The sequence below is a fragment of the Pinus tabuliformis genome, chromosome 4_2, assembly GCF_031772625.1.
Source record: "Pinus tabuliformis cultivar Carrire ecotype Pingquan chromosome 4_2, CPIR1, whole genome shotgun sequence".
NCBI lineage: Eukaryota > Viridiplantae > Streptophyta > Pinopsida > Pinales > Pinaceae > Pinus > Pinus tabuliformis.
The window spans coordinates 976,827,897-976,851,697 of NC_142304.1; the positions used below are offsets into that span (position 1 = coordinate 976,827,897).

General features: G+C 37.8%; 1 protein-coding gene and 1 pseudogene across 1 annotated transcript; both read right to left on the reverse strand.

The window, feature by feature from the left end:
* Positions 1-484: 484 nt before the first annotated feature.
* Positions 485-1,445, reverse strand: LOC149172903 (uncharacterized protein At2g39795, mitochondrial-like; annotated as a pseudogene).
* A 20,583-nt stretch (positions 1,446-22,028) lies between these two features.
* Positions 22,029-22,364, reverse strand: LOC149172904 (chaperone protein dnaJ 11, chloroplastic-like). Its single transcript, XM_089426505.1, has one exon. It carries the CDS (start codon positions 22,362-22,364, stop codon positions 22,029-22,031), a length of 336 nt encoding a protein of 111 aa, XP_089282631.1.
* Positions 22,365-23,801: the final 1,437 nt, after the last annotated feature.

Here is a 23,801-nt window from a genome sequence, read left to right on the forward strand (position 1 = left end):
TAACTTACAATCCAACGGTCACGATATGTAGTGATCCGACGGTTCATTCTCTCCTTGATATTACCGACACTTGATTCATGGCTTAACACCCGATTGGTCCAAGATCTCTATTTAAAGAACATGGAGGGTCATTTGTAGGGTAACCGTTCATGAGAGAAGCTTATGTAAATTTTCATTCTTTTATTAATAAATTGCCTGAAGTGGTCACGTTGGCGCAGGTTATGGACTGTTTCCCTCTTTGAGGGTTTTAACCACATCAACAATACTAGTGTATTGATTTGTGATCTGTTTGTGAGCGGTGTCCTTTGGTGTTCTGTCTGAGGAACTTACCCTGTAAATTCCTACATTAACCTAATGATTGGTTGAATTATTTTTTAGGAACGCAGGTTTGTCACCACCGCCGATGTAATGAAAAGTCGAGCAGTCGACTCATAGTGTTGGGCGAGTCTATAAGGGCGGATTATAGAATATGAATAAATATATTCTATGACACACATTTATGAGACATATGGAACATTAACTCTTTTTTTAAATAAAATTCCTTAACATTATTTAACCAATTGGTATACTCCTTTCTCTCCTTATTTATCATGTACTCGCACAAGTAATTTGATAGACTAGGTGTGATGCCTCGCACCTCTAAGTATTTATGGAATCCATTCTACAAATTCTCATCCAAGTCATTGAAGGGAGGTCCCTCATACGGAATTGGACCAACTTCTTCTACTTCTGTCGGTTGCTTATGCTTGACAGCCATGCCCTCAATTGAAACCTTGTCAGAATATCCAGTGAAAATAAACTCAAGGAAAGGACCTCCACCTTTGGCAACAATGACTGTTAAATTCACTTGGATAGCCACTGATGTGGTATTACTTCCACTGCCTTCCTCATTGTTATTGTCACCAACATCCACGAAAAGAACTTCAACCTTGATTTCCTCATTACCATATTTCCTCCAGAGTGTAATCGTCTAAACGCCTAGCAAATCTTCTATCTCGAAGGGTATGGTGCCCTCGGGTTTGACATCTTGCGTGGGAGGGTTTGATTCAACCGTACACTGAATCTCCTCATCAAGCACTGCTAGGAGGTTTTCTTCATATTTTGACTTGGTTGTTCTTGCAGTAGTCGCTCGGCTTGGAACCCATGTTGCACCTTTCGTTATTTCTCTCCTACAACAGTTTTGAAATGCAGCCCTAAGGTCTTAATGAAATAATATTTGTTGCTTTAGGGCTCTAAAGGCCACTGATGCAAAAGATGAGGCAGCTCTGCAACCATATGGAACGTTAACTCTGTGATATGTGTAGCAACACGACTTGTATGGCTGAGATTCGTAAGGCTTGAAGCCCCTAAAATGCCATCCATCTTGGACTACTTTGAAGAAGTAAAGGTTTGGTCCTCCTCCCAGTGATTCAAGTATTCAACTAAGCACCACTATGTGACCTCATCTCTTTAAGTTGCAACTTTTGAACAAGATATTAGCGTAGACCATCAATAATTATTGCAAAATATCTTGTCACTTTGCCTTCTTATTCTTAAAATTTTTTGAAGATGTTCGGTGTTACAATTTAAGCCAGATTTATTTTGTTGTATGGCTGGTTGGCTTCACATTAAACAAGGAAGTTGTTGGTATAAATATATATACATGTATGTGCCTACACACACCTAATTGAAATGACTAAGCTATGTTAGCATTGTATCAAACATACTTTTCAAATCTTGTATAGACATACCTTGTGGAGAAAGAAAAGGCTGTGTAAATGCATTGCTTCTTGAGCAGAAGATAGATTTGGAGGTTTTCTCATTAATTTCCCAAAATTTGTGACTATCTCTGATAACTTGATATACTAATAAGGTTTGGATAAAGGTATAGGTTGTCTTTTGAAAAACAAATACTCAAGCCAATGTGATGGACAATAATATGTCTTACAAGTATCCTAGTATGATTGAGGCATTAGATTGGTAATGTGATATTCCTGCATCATAATCAACAGTATTGAAGTAGGTTGGGAAACATTATAGACCTGACAAAGGGATTCAAAGTTTGACTAGAATTACATTGGCCTTATGTTCTGGCATACTCTTGGACCATTGTTTAGTTGAAGAAGTGTACTTTGGTACAAGGACTTCTACAGATGAGGAAAAAGGCACCATTTCTCAGTTTCATTGACACGTTGACTGGTAGAAATTGAAGAGTTTTTTGAAGTTGGCTACAGTAGTGACCAGCTTGCACATCAGAGGTAATGCATCAATATTATTCTTTCAGAGTTTTCTCACAACAATGTCTTGCAGTGCTGGTATTGAGCGTCTTTGAAGCAACATTTATATATCATATGGAGAAACATTCATTTTGGAGCAATCTTCAATCTAGAGGAGCCCTAATAATCCATTTGGAGTGGCATTCATTCAATGATAATGTCAACATTATTTATGCAGAACAAGGCATTTCTAGTTATAGATCATTAATGAAATGATGACAGCTACACTAAGGACGCTTTTGCAGGCTACAAGACGTCTATAAACCCTTTCCATTGATATCAAAGGGAGATGTAAGTAGAGGTTATGGGAAAAAATGAGAAATAAATAGAGGTTATGGCGAGAAAAGATAAATTCCAGCAAGGAGAAATATTTTTCAGGACAAAAGGAGGAGGACAAATGAGTTACCATCAATGTCAAAGGGGGAGATTGTTGGTAATATTGGCATTGATGTCAAGATTAAGTTGATTGATTAATGTTGGTAAATGTTATTGATGTCACTAAGCACATTAGTGATAATTTATGTTGAATGAAAAATGTACATTAATGTTGAATGATGAATATAAAAGGTTGAAAGTGATGTGAAGTGCAAAGGCTATGCTAATCAATGTGAAAGCTAAACATTGAGACAAGAGCTGGAATACATATAATTGTTTGAATAAAAAATGTAGATAATCCAAATATGATTTGTGTTTTGTAATTATTTTTGAATGAGTTGTTAATTCAAATCTATTTTTTTTATTACAAACAATTTTCTGAACTGAAAATAAAAGGACAAGCTTGTGAGAAGTTTTGGAAGTCCAAGAGACTATGTTTCATTTCATATTCCTCCAAAGAATACAAACAGCCAAGAGGGCTTGCTTATAAAATATACAATGTGGAATGAAACTGGTGTTCTTTTTTTTTTTTATGGAAGTGGTCTACATCATAGAAAGAATGAGAAGTAGCAGAAGAGTGAAGAGAAAGAGTAGTTCAACAAAAAAATTGACATCAGAATTGGATATGAGGTAACCAACACTTATGACTTGAGAAATTTATGTTATTTTTCTATGTTGCAGCTTGAAAGATAACATGTAGCATGTTGAGGCAGGAGCCTCTTGTGGGTTGTAGCTTGCAGAAAACTAATGGGAGTTGAAGCTTCCGTTGAGGTAGAAGCCTCTTGTAGGTTGGAGCCTACAAAAATCTGATGTAAAAGAAGTAGCAACTTGCCTTCACATCACTTTCAACCTAAAGTTCGTGATTTTCTCCCTTCAGGGTTTCCACTTATATCTGGTGTCTTCATGTGTTTGATTCTTGCATGTTGTGTGAATGCTTTGAATTCTTGATAAACATATCAACAAACTGCTCTCCTTGAAATCTGCAAAAGGAATACAATAACTATTGAGCACAAACATAAATCATTAATTGCATAAGAAGAAGATTAAGTTGAGTAGAAATAAAGAATTAAATTACTAATTCACCCTCCCCCCCTCCCCCCAAGTAATTTCCCATCTTAAATATCAAAAAGTAATCCCAACAAGATGATCATAGGTTTGTATAAGGCTAGATTCAAGTGATTTTGATATTTCCTAAGGTATGTGGAAGGAAACTATGTATACATGCATGGACTCATGCGCTAATACCTGAAAGGATACGAAAAGAGGTTAGAAGGGTATTCAATCAGATGACACAACTTATGTGTTCTACATGAATTCTTTCACAACCACAGATTTACTCACCAAATGAAGTATCTTTGTGTTATTTTAAGATCATAAAATGTTAATTATTTGTTTTTTTCTAAAATATAAATATTTAGTGGCTAAAGAAAGAACTCTAATACCATATGTATTATTCCTTAACCCTTAGGCTTAAAATACAAACTAGATATATAGATATTGTAAATGCAAAAAATTAGATCCAAGAGACAAACCACATGAAATATACAATGTATACCTTGTATCAATTATTATTAGAAGAAGAAAAAATAGTTTTCACTTCCCCTTAAACTGGGATGAACATAAGTCGAAATGCAACATTACTCAATGAAAACATTTTGCAGTCTTTTTGTTCTTTAAATAGAGTCACAATAGCCAAACCTTAACTACTAGTGGTCCCATCATTAATGACTATTAACTAACTACCATAATAGTCCATGCCAAAACAAGATTACAACAATCAATTTGCTCTTTGACTATTATTAGTTACCCTTTGGCTTATAAAATGTCTTAATTTTTAACTTTAGAAACAAATATAGCCCATCGAGCTAGTCAAAGTGTGGATGTCCCGCATCTAAAGGCATTCGCCAAACAATATAAGGGGTCCTACCATGTTTGAAATTTGGTTTACTGTCTAGCAAGGTTTGTGGGTGGTTGCACCAAGTTTAGGAGTATAATGGCAATCCCATTATCTCGATCCTATGTCTCCTCAATCATAGGTGGTAGGTCTACTAATTATCTTGATGATGATGATAATAATAATAATCCTAAAAAATTATATATTAAAAAAATTACATTTTTAAAATTTTGTTAATGAATAAACTAGAAGTCTTATTACAACTTTCTCACGATATAATGTCATTTGTATTGAAGAGTACTTACCACTTTGCAATTTTAATATTTGCGTTGTGATTTATGGATACCATTTTTAATATTTTGTTGCTAATTAATAATTAATTTCATTAGTTGTGATCATTATTGTAATTTTTTTGTCAATTAATATTATTAGATGTTATTAGTTAATATGGGCACAATCTAACTAATGGACGAAATGACTTTTTTGGTTGAAATTCAACAATACTAGTATAGATCCATCTCTAGCACACTTTGAGAGGGATCAAATCTTTTTGAAACATTTTATATAATATATACATGGAATTTTTTTTTAATTATATGTAACATATACATAGTTGACATTGAAATATTTTACCTAACATGGGCAGTGAGATATTTTATTTATAAACTAGATTGTACACAATAAAATGGTTTTCAGTTATTAATATATTCATGAATACATGTTAATATGCTTTAACTTTGCATATTGAAATTTTATACTTATGACTTATATTGAATTTGTTAATTATTATTAATATTTTAAATGCAACATAATATTTTATATGAAAATTTTGAATGAAGAACGCATATCCTTTTTATTATTCTTATCAAGAAATCATTGAATATTTTTACTTTCAATTACTTTTTCAATTTGTGCATTGAAATATTTTAGTATAATCAACATTACATACACAGACACATTCTCTTTTTCTCTCTATATATAAAACCAACCTAGATCCATCTTAACTCCGGATCTATCAAGCGTCAAGAGGGATCAAATCTCTTGAGGTGCAAACCTTTTTTTTGAGTGCAAAACTTGAAGAAAGGTTTGCACCTCGAGAGATTAGATCCCTCTTGGCGCTTGATAGATCTGAAGTTAAGATGGATCTACGCTGGTTTTAGTCGTGTGCGACCAAGGAAAATATATCGGAGATATGAATAATTTTATCAATAATATGTAAATACATCTAATATTAATATAATCATTTAAAATATGTTAAAGATGTCTTTGATTAATGTGGTCATTTTAAGTTTGAATTTGCTTAGTTACCTCAGTTTGTTGAGATGATAAATATTGATAATAACTTTAATGATGAAATAAATTTTTTGAATGCAAAGTGACAATGTAATAGTATTGAATGATAGAAAATGTGAATAATAAGAATGTAGTTAATTACAAATAGTTCTCATTGTGATTAATCTCAAACTATTTTCTTATATTATTCTTATTGTCACCCTTGTTACTTTTGTCATCTTTTCATATCGATTATATGAAAAGGACAGTTGAAATCATAAACCATTAAATATTTAGCTCGAATTGTTGTAGTAAACATCATAACTTGTCTCTCTTGCTCTCCAATATTAATAGGTTGAATAACTATAACACAAAAATCAATGTACATTGTCAATAAATTTTTGTGCTTACACTGAAATCAATGCACAATGTTAATCCAGTCACTTTAAAATTAATGTATCATCGTACATCTAATTACATCAAATAAAAATCAACATCTACACTCAAATCAATGCATCTAGTGCAAGTAAGCAAATAGGATTATAAACCATCTACACTAAAATCAATGCATCTAGTGCAAGTAATCAAATAGGATTAGAAATCACCATCTACACTGAAATCAATGCATTTAGTCCAAGCAATCAAGTAGGATTAGAAATTATCTACATTGAAATCAATGCATCTAGTGCAAGCAATCAAATGTCATTAGAAATCAGCATCTACACTAAAATCAGTGCATCTAGTCCAAGCAATCAAATAGGATTAGCAATCGCCATCTATGTTAAAATCAATGCATCTAGTGCAATAAATATTCTCCCCTCTCTCCCCCTCCATCTATATCTATATCTCCCTATATCTCTCCTTCTTTGTCTCTCTATCTCACCCCCCCAAACATGCACACTCTCTCACTCCATATATCAATCTCTTTGTCCCTCTCTACCTCTCTCCCTTTCTCTCCTACCTCCCTCTCTCTTTCCCATCACTCTCTCTCTCTCTTTGCCCTCCAATCCTCTCTCTTCCCCCATCACTCTCCTCCTCTCTCTCAAGTCTTGTCTCTCGTCCTTCCTCTCTCTCCATTACTCTCCTAGTTCCCTGTCTCTTCCCCCATCACTCTCTCTCTCTCTCTTTTCCCTCCAATCCTCTCTCTCTCTCTCTCCAATCCTCTATCTTCCCCCATCATTTTCTCTCTCCTTCTGTTATGAAACCAGCTCAAGAAAAGATAGAAAAGATAGATCAACGCCTTAGAATTCAGCCTCTTCGAGGGGGCAACCTCCTTTACATTACATAAATGAACAATTCTTGGATGATACAAATGAAAAGACCTCCTTTCTATATATAGGAGTCTAAGGGGTCATAACATAATTAGAGCCGACATAACAATAATAATGTAAGGGCACAATAATAACAATAGTGGGCTTCTATGGGGCACAATAGTAACAATATGGGCACTACATGGGTACATCAATATAATAAGTGGGTTATACTAATAACAATAAGGGGTTACACTAGTAGTATAGGGGCCTAACATGCCCCTCTCCTTCAAACAATGTTGTCCTCAACGCTTGAGTAGTTCTTGGTGCTTCTGTATAAAATTCTTGTCCTCCCATGTGGAATCTTCAGCGGGTAAGTTCTTCCACTTGATGAGATACTCTGAAATTGATCGATTTCGTAGCTGTCAGGTTCTTGTTTCTGTGACTGCTCCAGGTTCCAATATGACTTTTCCTTCCTCTTCAATTGCTGGCAATATTGTTTGAATTGGGATCTTTTGCAACTTTTGAATAAGTGGCCATACTTCTTCGTCCTTCTTCCATTCATCCCTTGCTTCGTTTATCCAATCTGGTTGGATAATAGAAATAGCACAAAATAATGCTTCCACATCCTCATCCTTGAAGAGTGTTCCCATTCGGTAAGGTCACCATTTTTTAAGTGCATGTAGTATTGCCAACATTTCATTCTCATAAATAGCTTGCTTGAGATGTAGTAGTAAAGATACCCAATCACCTAAATCAAAACATTTTTTACTACGATGTTGATCTACCTGTTGTTTCATCTGATTTTGCATTGAAGTGGCGTTATCCTTTAAAAGTTGGAGAACTTGTTGTTGATGCTCGATGTGATCTTTCACTGCTTGAACCTTTTTCTTCTTGATATGTCCTTCTATATTTAGAGTTTGAGGAGTGGTAATTTCTTCCAATCCTTTACAAGATATGGTCGGATTCATTTCTTGATGCTCGATGTGATCTTTCACTTCTTGAACATTTTTCTTCTTGATATGTCCTTCTATCTTGATAGTTTGAGGAGTGGTAATTCTGACCAATGAATTACAAGATATGGTTGGATTAATTTCTTCTTTCTTGATGTGATCTTTCACTTCTTGCACCTTTTTCTTCTTGATATGTCCTATCTTGAGAGTTTAGGGAGTGGTCATTCTTGCCAATAGTTTACAAGATATGGTTTGATTCATTTCTTCTTTCTTTGGGGTGGGGTCCTGGTGTATATCTTCTTCTTTTGATGTTTCTTGATCCTTTTCTTCCTCCTCTTCATATTCTATGTAAAATAATTTCTTCTCAGCACACTTATGACCTTTAGTGCATTTGCTATCACAATTGTAACAAAGCTCTTTTTCTCTTTTTTCTTCCAATTGTTGTGGTGTAACCCTTGTAGGTTGTGGAAGGCTAGGAGAAATAACACTTCCATATTTATAGTTATGAAGGGTAGACTTCCTTGTTGCCATAATTTTACCTTCCAATATGTCACAAAGCTCTTTTACTCTTTCCAATTGTTGTGGTGTTTCTCCAAAAAATATGTTGCTCTTTGTATCCTCATAATGTGCTATCATTTCCTCCGTGAGAATTGACCACGTAACAAGTTGTTTACGAGAACAAAGCCCTTTATACCATAAAAATTGATCCGGTTCTAAATATTGAGATGAAATACATACCTTTTGTAATAGTGGTACACCATGTAGATCAAAATATTGCTCCATCTGAAGTATCCAATTTACCGGATCCTTGCCATCAAACTTCCTCATCTTGCTTTTTCTTGATTTTAGGAGCTTGATCTTGAAATGACTGTAACTTTGTACTTTCGGATCTTTAAGTTCTGAAATTAGTACTGTAGCAGCCCTCTGTGTCCTCTTTCCAATGCCACTAGTCTGATCCAAATTGGATTCTCCAAGAAAAATTTATGAACAATCTCCCAAGATGACCTGATTATAGACCTTTCCAGAAGAGCGAACTTGTATGAAGTTCCACGTGTACAATTTTCAATCTTTGGTTCTGAAAAAGATATACAAGAAACTACAGTCCGTCCTCTTTCTGTACCTTCTTACGAAATTTCAATCTGATTCCCAGAGAGAAAGTTATGACAATTTTCCCCAGGTCACCTCTTTTGAATGTAATTCAGGAGTCTGCAAAAAGACCAACTTCCTCAGATCATATCTCCTTAAATATCGCGGGAAAAGTTCTAAAATTCGGACCCAAGGTTCAGCGTGATTTCTTCTCAAATGGGATTTTTTGTGACTTCTGAAACGTCACAGAAAAAAGTTATAGCGAAAATTCCACGATGACCTGTTTGGAGCAGCGAAACCCTAGAATCCAAAGCTCTAATACCAAATGTTATGAAACCAACTCAAGAAAAAGATAGAAAAGATAAATCAACACCTTATAATTCAGCCTCTTCGAGGGGGCAACCTCCTTTACATTACATAAATGAACAATTCTTGGATGATACAAATGAAAAGACCTCCTTTCTATATATAGGAGTCTAAGGGGTCATAATATAATTAGAGCCGACATAACAATAATAATGTAAGGGCACAATAATAACAATAGTGGGCTTCTATGGGGCACAATAGTAACAATATGGGCACTACATGGGTACATCAATATAATAAGTGGGTTATACTAATAAAAATAAGGGGTTACACTAGTAGTATAGGGGCCTAACATTCTCTCCCTCTCTCCCCCCTTCTCTCCATCTCTCCTTCTTTGTCTCTTTATCTCACCTCTAAACATACACCCTCTCTCGCTATCTCTCCCTTTTCACTCCCTCTCTCTCTCCACTTCTTACTATCTATGTCTTCCTTCTTCCCTCCCTCTCCCTCCTACCCCAACTCCATATCTCTATCCCTCCCTCTCTTCCTCTCTCTCCCTTTCTCTCCTGCCTCCCTCTCTCTTCCTCCATCTCTCTCTCTCTCTCTCTCTCTGTGCGACCTGCAATCCTCTCACTATCTCCCTCCCTCTCTCCTTCTCTCTCTCCCCCCTCCATCTTTGTGTCTTCCTATCTGTCTATTACCCTTCTCTACCTCTCTCACTCCTCTCTCTCTCTCTCTTCATTCCTCCTCTCCCCTCTCCTTCAGTTTATCTTTATATCTCCCTTGTCACTCCCTCTATCTGTCCACCTCTATCACTCTATGTCTTTGTTCTTACCTTCCATATGTATCTAGAGTTAATATATATCATGATATATTATAATATAACAAATTTAATATTGTATTAATCCAAAGTTATTAAATTTAATAATATTAATATTATAATATATTAATATTAGGATCTCTGATTGTGAGAGCTTTGATAAGGAGAGATCCCATCTCCTTAATGTCTTTGTGGAGAATGGATATAGTAGGCGCCTAGGTCAGAAGGCTTTCCGTAAAGCCTCTAAAAATGTGTTAATTAAGAAAGAGCCAAAAGAGCGTCGTCTAGGTGTCCATCTTCCCTATGTCCAAGGAACCACGGACAAGATTGCTCGGATCCTTAAAAGGTATGATATTCCCTCAACCTTTAGGCCCCTCAGCACCATTTGCAATTCCCTTCGATCGGTGAAGGATCCTGTTAACCCTAAGGACATGAAGGGTGTCTACTTGATCCCTTGTTCATGTGGGACCCCCTATATTGGGGAAACAGGACGCTCCATCCATCAAAGGATCTGTGAACATGCGGCCGACCTAAGACATGGGAGATCCAAGTCTTCAGCATTGGCAGAGCACGTGGAAAAGACCAAGCATCAGGTGTGTATTGAAGAGGCCAAGGTTGTTGCCAAAGTTGCTCAGTTCCATCATCATAAATTTAGGGAAGCTATTGAGATTGAAAAGAGGCCGAGCAATCTCAATAGAGATGATGGCTGGAAAATCAGTAGGTGTTGGATTCCAACACTCTCTTCTTAGTCGGTTTTTCTGCCTCCTCCTTGTTTTTGAACTCTTATTATATATATATATATATATAATTTTTATTTTATTATTTTATTTTTATTTTTTTTAAAGACTAATTTCTATTAATATATATAATATATTACTAATATTATTAATATATTAATATCAAGACTATATTATTAATATATAATAATAAATAATTTAATTAAATTAAATAAATAACCTTTTCTAACTAACCATAAATTATTTTAGTTATTTATATATTTTGAACCCTAACTTTATGATTTTAATTAATATATATATATATATGAGATTATTAATAAATAAATTAACAAATTACTTGTATTTTTGTCCCTACATCCTATTATTATAATTTAAAATATATATGTGTATAATATTAATCACGCTAAAGCTAGATTGGTTTTCAACTTGTCCTGACGATGAACCACACTGGTTGGTTCGAAACGCGTCGACAAAAGATTCGTTATGTGATTTTGCCGAAGATTTTCTTACAATATTATGGATCACAGAAGTCTAAATTCCTCATTAACAATAATTATTAAACCATTTAAATAAATAAGTAAATTATCTTTTTAAAATTTTATTTATTATTTTTTAATCCTAACTTTTATCTTAATAACCTAATATTATAACTTTAATATATATATATATATATAATTTAAATAAATAAGTAAATTATCTTCTTAAACTAACCACTAAAAGTATTTTATTTGTTTTTAATCCTAACTTTTATCTTAAAAGCCTAATATTATAACTTTAATATATATATATATATATATATATATTTTTAAAACTAATCATTAAAAAAAATATTTTATGTATTAATATTAAAAATAATAATAATATTAAATTAATGAATAATAATTTGCCCTGGGTCCTAAAGTCAAAATTAGCCGTTGGTAGATTTAGCTGTTGGAGTCTCTGCTCAGATTATTTAACAAGCTAAGCTGCATCTATTTCTTCAACTTGTCCTAACGATGAACCACACTTGTTGGTTCGAAACGCGTGGACAAATGTCTGTCTACATGTGATTTACGCCGAAGTTATTCTTTCAACTATTATGGATCACAGAAGCCTCAATTCAACTAATAATATTAATCTTTTAATATTATATTAAAGTTAATAATGGTTTTTTTTGCATGGTATTGAATAATTTGGCCCATAGATTTCACCTAAAAAAACTCTTTTTTAAGTGTTAAGTATAAAGAGGTTTATGGAATAAATATAAAAAGAGATTTTATTTATTTGCCATACCTCTAGTTTATTTATATTTTTATTTATTTATCCTATCTCTTTTATTTATCATAGTATTTGGCCCATAGGCTTAGTATATAATTAGATGTTTATTTCTAATCCTATTTGATATATTTTTATTTATTTACCATACCTCTTTATACCTCTTTTATATTTATTTATTTACAATACCTCTTTTATAAATATGGTATTTGGCACATGGTATTAATAATAATTTGTCCCATGGTAATTGGCTCATAGGCTTCACCTAAATAAAACCTCTTTTTTGAGATTTGTAAATATAAAAAGGTTTATGGAGTAAATATAAAAAGAGGTTTTATTTATTTACTATATCTCTAGTTTATTTATATTTGTATTTATTTACCATACCTCAAATAAGTATAAAAAGAGGTCTTAGTACCTCTGGGTTTATTTATATTTTTATTTATTTACCATACTTCTTTTAGTGTTCATAAACTTCTTTATATTTTAAATTTATATTGTGTTTATATATAATAATAATTAGATTGATTTTTAAATAGGGTCGAGATTAGATTAAAAATGTTAAATGTTAAACATTACATATCCCATCTTGGGTTGTAGAGCGGCGCAATTAATATTAATATAAATTAATTTGCATTGGTATTCAAAAAACTTATTTAAGTTTTGCATTGAAATATTTTATAAAAAAATACATTATCAAAAGTTTTATTTTTATTTTTAATTACTTTATTTTTTCTAATTTTGTTATAAAATTATGTTACTTCATTTGGATATGGAAATATTTTATTTTTATTTTAAAAAGGACATGTGTTAACTCGAGCTTGAGAACTGAATCACATATAACTCTCACACAACCATTTCTAGGAAGATTGTGATTCTTGTTGTTTAAAATGCACTTTTGAATACATAAATGGATTTAGCAACTTAGAAAACTCAGAGGCACTAGGACTTTGCCGATTAGACAACTTAAACTTATGATTTTTATGATTTTTAAAAATCTCTATTACATTTTGGGCAAAATTGATCAAAGAAAATACTCTGTAATTACCTTTATTTAATAAAACCACATGAAAATCAAACGCTCTGCAACCAAAAACCTAATGGCGGCAAGGCGGTAAAACCCTCGGGGAGGAGCGAAGGATCGACTAGGGTGCAGACACCAGAGTGATATAGCAGAAGAAAAGGCTGAAATCTGAGAGACAAAAGGCATGACAGAAGACGTTAGGAGGGGAGAGATCCCCTCCTATCGGGATACTGTGACAGGAGACAGTCAGAACAGTCAGGCGACAAAGTAGAAAAAGCATTGGACCAATGCTGGGAGCAACCTGACAAGCCGGCCGAAGGGGAAGATGCTTGCCATGTGCAGAGGAGAGACCCAGGTTCGTGATTCCATCGAATAAACTGGAAGGGTACAGAAGTTATATGAAGGATCGTGCCCTTATCTGCAAGTTCATGAGAGTTTGGCCGTCAGAAAGAGAACTTACCAAGTGGATTCAGCAAAAATGGCAGCCCCAAGGCCACATTGAGCTCAAGCTGGGAGCGAAGGGCTTCTTTATGGTAATCTTCTCAAACCTAAAAGATAAGGAAAAAGTTTTTGAAAATGGCCCCTATTTCTATTATAATGCTGGTCTGTTTATGCATTATTGGGAGGAATGCTACAACCCTGATAAGGAAAAATTTCTAGCAGTGCCAATCTGGGTTCGATTATTTGGGCTACCTATAGATTTCTGGGATCCAGAAATATTGGAGGGGATAGGAAACTCAATAGGAAGTTTTGTGAAAATAGCAGAAACCACAAAGAAGGGAAGGTACACCTTGTTCGCTAGGATATGTGTCTATATGAACTTAGCAAACCCCATCCCAGATTCTGTGGAACTAGAGTATCATGAAGAAGTCTGGCAGCAAAACTTAGACTACGAGCACATACCATTTAGATGCCGTAGGTGCCATGAACATGGCCATTTGGCTAAGGAATGTCTGATTACACGGGAAGAAGAAGAAAGGAGAAGTAACTTGCAAAAGAGAGGGCCAGTTGACCAAGAAGGATTCCAAGAGGTGAAAAGTAAATGGAAAATGAACAAAGAAATCTCCAAGGAAGACAGGAAGGAAAAACAATCAACCCCAGAGAAATCAAACAGCTTTGAAATATTACAGGAAGAGGGCGAAGAGGAGGACCAAACCATGGAAAATCAAGAGGATAAGGAGTCAAAAAATAGCGCGAGTAGTGAAAGAAACCACACAAAAAGGAAAGCCCCAAGTGAGACCATGGACAAAGGTAAGGAACAGGAAGAACTAACAGAACAGATGGAGATGGACTTGGAAAAAAACAGGGAAGATTTAAGTCAAGAGGAAGAAGTCCTAAGAAAACTACTGAATGAATGGAGGAACTTGGATGAGAGGTTTATCCTGGAAGATCAGAAGAGGTTGTACGCGGAAACCTTTCAGCAGTATAAGGCTAAACTGGAAAAAGGTAAAGCTACGCCAGAAGAATATCAAGAGAGCCAGAGGGAAAGTAGAACAAATCAACCAGGTCAAGGAAAGGGGGGGGAAAGAGAAAGGAAAAATCTTAAGGATTCCATCCAATTAATGGGAGAAATGCTGGTGAATACAGGGAGAGTGGTACCGCTGTCAGCGGTGTTTCAAAACCTATCCCAAATTAATCAATGATTTTGACATCATGGAATATTAGAGGCCTAAACAGCAGAGGGAAACAGAGACATTTAGCGGCAAGACTGAGGAAGGACAAACCCCAAATCATGCTTATTCAAGAAACTAAAATTTCAGGTCAGAAGATGGAGGAAATTCTTAATAAAATAAAACCAAGATATGAACAAGTTACCATAGATGCCAAAGGAAGTGCAGGTGGGATAGCAGTTATTTGGAATCCAGCAGAAGTCCTATCAAATTGGTGGATAAGAATGCCAAGAATCCTAACTGGAAGATTCTGACTCATTGAGCAAAGTGAATGGGTGGCGGTGTCAGCTGTCTACGGATCCCATACCCAGGCTAATAGAGGCCTATTCCTGACCCATTTAGAAAAAATTAAAAACATGCACCAGGAGCAGAGATGGATTATCGCAGGGGACTTTAACCTGATAACGTCAAGAGAAGAGAAAAAAGGAGGAATAAGTAGAGAAGATCCAGAGATGGAAAGATTCAGAGATGTCCAAACAGAATTAAGGTTGGTAGATATCCCCACTATAAATGGGAAATTCACCTGGAACAATAGAAGAGGGGGGGCCAAACAAATCGCATCAAGATTAGATAGATTCCTAGTCTCGGAGCACATAATAGGGCTGGATATCTTCTATGAAGCCTCTATCCTACCCTCTATAGGGTCCGATCACTGGCCAATCAAGCTAGAAATAGCTTTGAATGATCAGAATAAAAAGAGACCCTTTCGTTTTGAATCCTTTTGGCTCAGAGCTCCAGATTTCTTGGACAAAGTAAAGAACTGGTGGCAGGAGAGTAAGATGGGAACGGAAGGCCGGAACAAAATGCATTCATTCCAGCTCAGACTTAAGGAAATAAAGAGCAAAATCAAGAAATGGAATAGGGAAGAATTTGGCAATATACAGCAGGAGAAAGGTAAACTTCAAACTAGATTGGAAGAAATGCAACAACAAATCATTAACGATGGAAGGAATGAGGAGGTAGTTGAGGAGGAAGGCAGAGTAATCAATCAACTGGAGGAAAGACGCAAACAGGAAGAAATTATGTGGAAACAGAAATCTCGTCCAATGGCTAAGAGAGGGAGAAAAGAATTCCAAATTCTTCCACAAAGCGATGTTGAATCACCGGCATCACAACAAAATCTTCTCCTTGAAAGATAGTCAAGGAAACAGAGTGATGAAGCAGAAAGATATGGAAAGGCTCCTGGTGGAGCATTTCAAAGGCATCCTAATAGAACCAAACATTAACAGAACAGAGGATATAGACAGGGTCTGCCAACATATCCCTAAGAAAGTTACCAGAGAACAAAACATGGCTCTGCTCAGGGTAATCACCAAGGATGAATTAGAGGAAGTGGTTAAAAAAATGGCAAAGAATAAGGCTCCGGGCCATGATGGCTTTACCATTGAGTTTTACCAAGCAGCCTCGAGTTTTATAGGAAACGACTTGCTGGACTTGGTGGAGGAATCAAGGTGCTCTAAACGAATGCACCAGGGACTGAATGCCACTTTCTTAGCCTTGATCCCGAAGAACGATAGTTCAGATGAACCGCAGAGATTTAGGCCCATATCCCTGTGTAATGTAGTGTATAAAATCTTAGCTTCAATTATGGTAAATATACTCAAGCCAATTTTGCGGAGCTCATAGCGCAAGAACAAACAGGTTTCGTCAAAGGGCGGCAGATTATGGACTGAATCATAGTGGCCCAGGAAGTGATTCCTTCCCTGAAAAATTCTCGAAACCCAGGTATTCTTATCAAATTAGACTTGGATAAGGCGTACGACCGCATTATCTAGAGATTCTTGGAAAGCATTCTCAAAGCCCACGGATTTGATCAAAGATAGGTAAATTGGATCCTGTCAATGGTAAGTACCCCAGTAATGTCAGTCTTGATGAACGGTACCCCCTCCGAAGCCTTCAACCCATCACGTTGATTAAGGCAGGGAGATCCCCTGTCTCCTTTCCTTTTTATCCTGGCCGTGGAAGGTTTGGGTAGGCTGGTCAAATCCCAAGTCGCCAGGGATCAGATAAAGGGGCTACGAATATGTGGGAATGATCTCCCTGTTTCGCACCAACAATTCGTCGACGATGTTATGTTATATGGCTAGGCCACGCTCAAGGAGGCCCAGAAGATTGTTAAAACATTATCTGAATTTAATCAAGCTTCCAAGACAGAGATTAATAAGGAGAAATCTGAAGTTTTCTTCTTTAACACCCAGCTAGCGATCCAAATATTCTTGGCGCGCACCATGGGGTTCAGAATTGGAACCTTCCCGACAAAATACCTGGGCATTATGTTGAATGAGCACCAATACAGGGTCGTTAACTGGGAACCCTTAATTAAAAAAATCAGGAACAAGATGGAAAATTGGACCTTTCGCTCGTTGAATGCCCCTAGCCGGCTAATTCTATTAAAAGTTGTTCTGCAGGCTATCCCAATCTACCAGATTTCGTGTCAAGCTATCCCCAAGTCCATTAGTCAAAAGATGGTCGCCATGTTCAAGAAATTTCTTTGGCAGGGAACCAGCAAGACTAGAAAATGGGCCTTAATTTCGTGGGAATGGCTAAGTAGGCTATCCAAAGACGGAGGTTTAGGATTAAGGGACCCCTTCGTTCTTAACCAAGTGATGGGGGCGAAGCTTTGGTGGAGGTGGACTCAGGGCAGCCAAGATCTGTGGAAAGTGATATGGGAAAGGAAATATGAGGTAACAGGGGAACCCGAAGACAAAATGAGAAGCCAGACAGAGGCTAGAGGCTCCGCAATTTGGAACCTGGCAAGGGGTAACAAAGAACTGATAAGAGATTATAGATTTTGGGAGATAAGAGCTGGAGATAAAGCCAGGGTTTTGGAGGAATCATGGAAGCAACGTGAAAGGCTCATCCACAAGGAAATCCTTCAAGCCATCCATGATTTCACGTCCCAGACAGAGGAGAAGGTTGTAGGCAAATTTTGGAAACCAGGGGTAGGAGGATATTGGCGTAACTAGAAGTAGAAAGAAGACTGGGAAAGGGCCCCTGACACAGACAGATGGCAAGATTATTACAAAGAGATGGCATCTCGAAAACTGGCGAGGAAAACTAGGCCAGATATTCTAAGATGGGGCACCTGAATTCAAGGCACTTTCTCAATAACAGAAGGATATTATCACACATCTAAACAGAATCAACAGGCAAAGAAAAAAAAATGGAAAAATCTATGGAAAATTAAACATTAGCTGAAAGTGTCCTTCTTTGTCTGGACTATGCTACATGGCAGGGCACTTACCTGGGACCAAATACAGAGGAAGGGGCGGCAAGGACCATCTCGTTGTGCGCTCTGTAATTCACAGGAGGAGACTATGGAGCACTTGATGAACCAATGCATAGTCAGCAACACCCTGTGGGAAAACCATTTCAAATTGTTTGAGTGCTATCACAGAAATTATCAAAACATCATTAATACCATAGAAAACTGGCCGAGGAAACCTTACCAAAACCTGGTGGTAAATCGTGCATGGCTGCTCTCCGCTGGGTTCTTGATCTGGAACATATGGAAGGCACGGAATAGTGTTATTTTCAAGGCAGAAAACCAAGCTCCAGCAGACATATGGGAGAAAACCCTCAAGAATATGAGAGAAACGACTTTAATGGAGAGTTGGAAGGACGAGGACTGGCAGACGTCGCAACTGGAGGAGAAAATCATGAAGATACTAGAGGTAAACCAGAGGATGGTAAGCGGGAGTGTCCAAAGAAAAGCTCAAGTCAGAGAGGTGGCAGAAATTACAAAGTACAGACAACCACCACAGGGATTTACAAAACTATATTTTTACGGTGTTTCCAAACACAACCCTAGAGTAGCAGGTATTGGGGGAGTCTTTAGAAATGATTGTGGTAACACCCTGAGAATATTTGCAATGGACTGCGGGGAGGCAACTAATAATGAAGTGGAACTGCATGCTCTGAAGCGAGGCCTGGAAATTGCGATACAGGTAAAAATTAAGAGTCTCCAAATTGAGGGAGACTCAAAATTGGTGGTGGACATGGTAAGGCAATTACAACAACAAAAACCAGTGGAAAAAATCAGTAAGAGCTGGCGAACGGCGTGGCTCATTGGAGAAATAGGGAAACTCCTGACCAAAATTGACTATCTCATCCCTTCCCATGTAAGGCGCTCGGGCAATAAACCAGCTGACTGGTTGGTGAACTGGGGCAGTCGGAATAGGGGCAAGTCGATTGACAATGAAGGAATGGATATGCTGCTCCCGGAGGAGCGCGACAGATTACAGCAATTACTTGACGACGATAAGGGTGGTAATGGTAATCTCGAGGCGAACGACCAAAATCAGATAGGACGTAACAGTTGCGGGGAAAGATTGCAGCGGGTAGGAACAGACAACATATTCGTAAGAAAGGACAGGAGCGAAATAAGTGACGGAGCAGGGCAGATGATGGGGCAAGGGCCACTTAACGGGGAAGTAGAGAGAACCGAGGCATCATTAAGGAAAGATCTGGAGGGAGTGTGGGAAGTCGGGATAAATGGAAGAGGAAGGACGACAGGTGGCATCAGGGGTACAGAAAGGGTACGACAGGAGCAGCCGGGAGAATGTAGGAGTAATGAAGAATAAAGGAGGACAGACAGGTATCGCCAAATCCCAAGGAAGGGATGCGGGGATGAGAGTCGGGCAATCAATTGGCCAAGTGGAGGTCAGGATGAAAGGACAAAGGAGAGTTTACAAGCAAAGGCCTGAGGTGGCAACTAGAATGTTCATGCAGCATAGCACGAAGAATGAAGGATCGGCGAAAGGTGGCAGCAAGGCTCAACGTCCAGCCCTCATCTCAGGTCTTGGCGAAGAAAGGTGGTATGTTTCCTTAAGCCCCCGTCTTTCAGACCTTGTGTTAGATAGAGGTAGAATCGCCTGTTCTTTAACGAGAATGTCCAGAAAAAGGGAGCCTTTAACCAGTAGACGGATAGGAGGTGGTCATCCTGGCCACGGGACGAATAACCTTTGCCCCATCAGAGATGAGGAGAGTTTTGCTGGAGAAATCCGTGGCCCCCGGAGATGGGTTCAATTCATGACCAGAAAGGAGAGGTGGGAGGGGAGGGTGGCCTTGTCGGGTCTTGTTGAGATCCATGTTGGGTACTGGTACCTTAACTTTGTCGGCTGCCCGGATAATCCCCGAAAGGCTATGCACAGAAATCCTTTGGGCCACTGGGGGGTAATAAGCCTTCCCCATCAGATGGGAAGCCGAGGGAGGATTGCTCTGTTTGCCGAGACCAGCCATGCTGGTCAGCGCGGGGATTTCAGGGAAGTAGAGAGAGGGGGGAGGGTCTCGGGCTGCATAGCAGGCAAAGTTGTGAGGTGGCCCAGGACTGCCAGCCAGAAGCATCGGCAGGCCCTTCAGGCCAAGGCTGGGAGGGTAAGTGATTGGAATTCCGCAGAACTTCAAATTAAAGGCATTGACTTGTGGTTTGTTGTCTTGATAGGTAGACAAGCCACAATAAATTCAAGGTTTCAGGACCGCAGCAAGATGGCTCCGAAGAAGGCAAAACAAGCTCGAACCAGGGAAGAAGGCACAAGCAACAATCCGAAGCGGAGAGGAAGGCAGCCAGACTCAGAGAAAAGCATGTTCATGATAAACACATATATGGCTGGGAACTCCCTGGAAACACGCGCTCAAATCCATGGGTGGGAACGGGAGCTGAGGTCCATTAGCGAGAACAAGGAAATTCCCAGAGGGGAATGGGAGGAGCTGATTCCAGACCCCAGAAATACTAGGAGCAGAAATTCTCTGTTTAATAAGACGTTACAACAATATTAGATAATGAAACACGTGGTCGCCCAGGCTATGAAAATGAACCAGGCTGTCCGAGAAGAAGAGGAGGAAGACTGAAAGCAAAGAGAGGATCAGGAAAAAGCCAAACAAGGGAGGAAACAGAAAATCTAAAGGCTACCCTCCTGAAAGAGATTGTGGTCGTCCAAGTCCAAACAGCGAGAAACCACGTGATGTTGCGGAAGATGGAACAAATGTTGCAGGAAATGAAATGGGCTATGGAACAGAAGAAGGTGAAACCTGGGAGCAGCGCCACGGTGCCTGCCCCGGTCAACTCGTCAGATGAGGAATGACAGAGATGAGTCTCTGGATATTTTGTTTAAAATGATGTTAAAAAAGAACTGTGCCTGGTTACTATGTTATGGTCGTGTAGTTAGTTTAGTTAGCAGTAGTCAAAAACTTGGTTATGACAGTATGAAGGAGAAAAACATTTTTAAATTTTGGTCTGGTTATAATGTTGATAGGTGGCGGTCTGGTTTCCTACGGGCAGACTAGCCACCTAAACATTAGTTTGTTGTAAGTTTCTATTATTGTAATATAGAAAGAGGAATGCCTAAGTTTACAAAAAAAAAACACACACATTAAAATCTATAAAAAAAACTATGAGTCAACTATATGATCATAAAAAAGTTTTAATCAAATTACCATTTGAAATTATTTTATCTATATTTTCTTCTAGAATGATCTCATCTTTATTTTCTTATTTTCTCTATATCACTATTTTTTTTTGGATAACTTAAAATTAACATACATTTATATTCAAACTTATTTATAGGTATTACATTACATACAGAAATAAGTGTTATACATCAAATAATCCTATATTTCTGGATATATTAAATAATCCCATATTACTTATTTAATAGGTAAAATAGAGAGCTTAAGATATTAGATTATAGTGTTTGTACCAATTATTTGTAGTCTCACGATAATGAGTATCACCTATCAAGTGAATTAACCTCCCACTTAGCAATGGGATTGCCTTTCTTTCTCATTCCTTCGGCCACTGAAGAGTAATGAGCCTGTGATGCTCCTATTTATGAGACAATTTTGATAAACTGTAACTAAGTAGAGTTTAGATCAATGCGGGAAGTTAAAATTACTCAGTTTGAAACGAATCATGTAAAAATCGTACGCATTCCTTTCTGCACAATGGAATGACGATGGTGGATAGTCAGACTTTTATCAGTGGAGATAATATAACTTTTGGCATTTCATTCGGATTCAAATAAAAATACACAAACAATATTTGATTCTCAAAATGAGAGCAAGGTAGAGAGCCGAGGCATAAAAATTTATCAGGATGAATCCTCATTGCAACCAAAATATCAGAAATGCCCCTTTACCAGCACTGATCCATTTCCCAACTCCTTCCTTTATGCGAACAATCATGTGCCTCCCTCCAGTAGGACGAATTGTCCCACATTGACTGTGCAACGGGCACCCGCATTTGGGCCAAAATCTGGCGATCATATTGCGCGCGGTCACATGGATCCAAGAGAGTCTCATATGCATTGTGTATCCTCAAGAACATCTGGGCACTCTTGTTTTTCTCCTGAGGCGAAGCCGCGTGATCAGGATGGAATTCCCTTGCCAGCTTTCTGTAAGCTCTCTTTATATCCTTTACAGTCGCGGCGGGGCTTATCTCCAGTACTTCATACAAATTCTTTGATTTCATGTGGTCGGGCACTAAAACAGAGTTTTTTGTAGACGCTTGAAGTGCTCTTGGCGCAACGGAAGGGCGTAGTGCGATACAAGGACGATGAGAACATGATTGTAATGAATTCTTGAACAATAAAACTCGATTGCAGATTAAGAGGGCCGTGGAATCCATGGTTTTTCAGTGAGAAATTACTGAAAGAATGCTTCCATTAAGTCGTGGCTGTGAATTGAAATGTAATAAGCGAATGAGTACAGGAATGAAAGTGACGTGACAGGTAAGGTTGGCGGAGGCGGTTGGTTGCTAAAGTCGGACTCGTAAAGACGGTGAGGTCCTGTGCTCAAACCTGAGTGAGGGCATTGACTAGTCGCGGGGATACTTGCCTGGGCCAAGCCCGCTCACCTTTTGGTCAAACTAAGGAAGGAAAGAGAGAGGAAGAGCAGAAGATCGAAAGACTAGGATTGAGGGTTTCTGCGCGCATTTTTCTCCATGGACGGTGGTCGAGGAGGGAGCTCCACTCCCTCCTTCAAAGAGGTAGTGGTTAACAAGGGCAAGACTCCCCCAGAACCAGGTAGAAGTAACAAGATGGAAGGAGGAAAAAATAGGGAAGAGGAAACAGAATGTAACAAGAAGAAGGAAAATGAAGGCACAAAAGACAAGGAAGAAAATGACAAAAAACAAGGAACAAAAGATAGGAAACAAAAGGGACCGTGAAAACCTAAAGCTGAAATCACTCCTAGAGTAATCTTAAATAATCCAGAGTTGCAGGCCCACATGGAGCACATGCAGACTTATGCAATCATATGCAAATTCATGGGACTATGGCCCACCGAAAAGGCTTTACAAACATGGATCAGATACCATTGGAAGCCTAAAGGAAGCATCGATCTTCATCTAGGATCCAAGGGTTTTTTCACTGTGGTGTTTGCAAACATTGAGGACAAAGACAGAGTGTTTGAAGGAGGGCCCTACTTCTATGCAGTAGCAAGGATCTACATGCGGCCGTAGATGATGAACTTCGTGTCAGAGCGGGAAACCTTTACCTCAGTCCCGGTTTGGGTAAGACTCTATTTGCTACCTCTGGATTATTGGCAAATAGAATCACTAACAGCCATAGGCAATAAATTAGGGAGGTATGTCAAAACTTTTGAAGTTACAAGAAGGGGTAAATACACCTCCTTTGCAAGGATCTGTGTAGAGATAGACCTATCTAGAGCACTTCCGAACGCGGTCATACTGGAGGTTCATGATGAGGAATGGGTGCAGACTGTTGACTACAAGCATATTCCATTTAGATGTCGAAAATGCCATGAACACGGACACCTTCTTAGAGACTGCCCTCTTAGCAAGGTAGAGAATAAAAGCAAACCTAACACAATGAAAGAAACAGATGGATTTTACAAGGTAGCTCACAAAGGAAAAAATGGAAAAAAAGGGCCAAATCAACACCCAAGA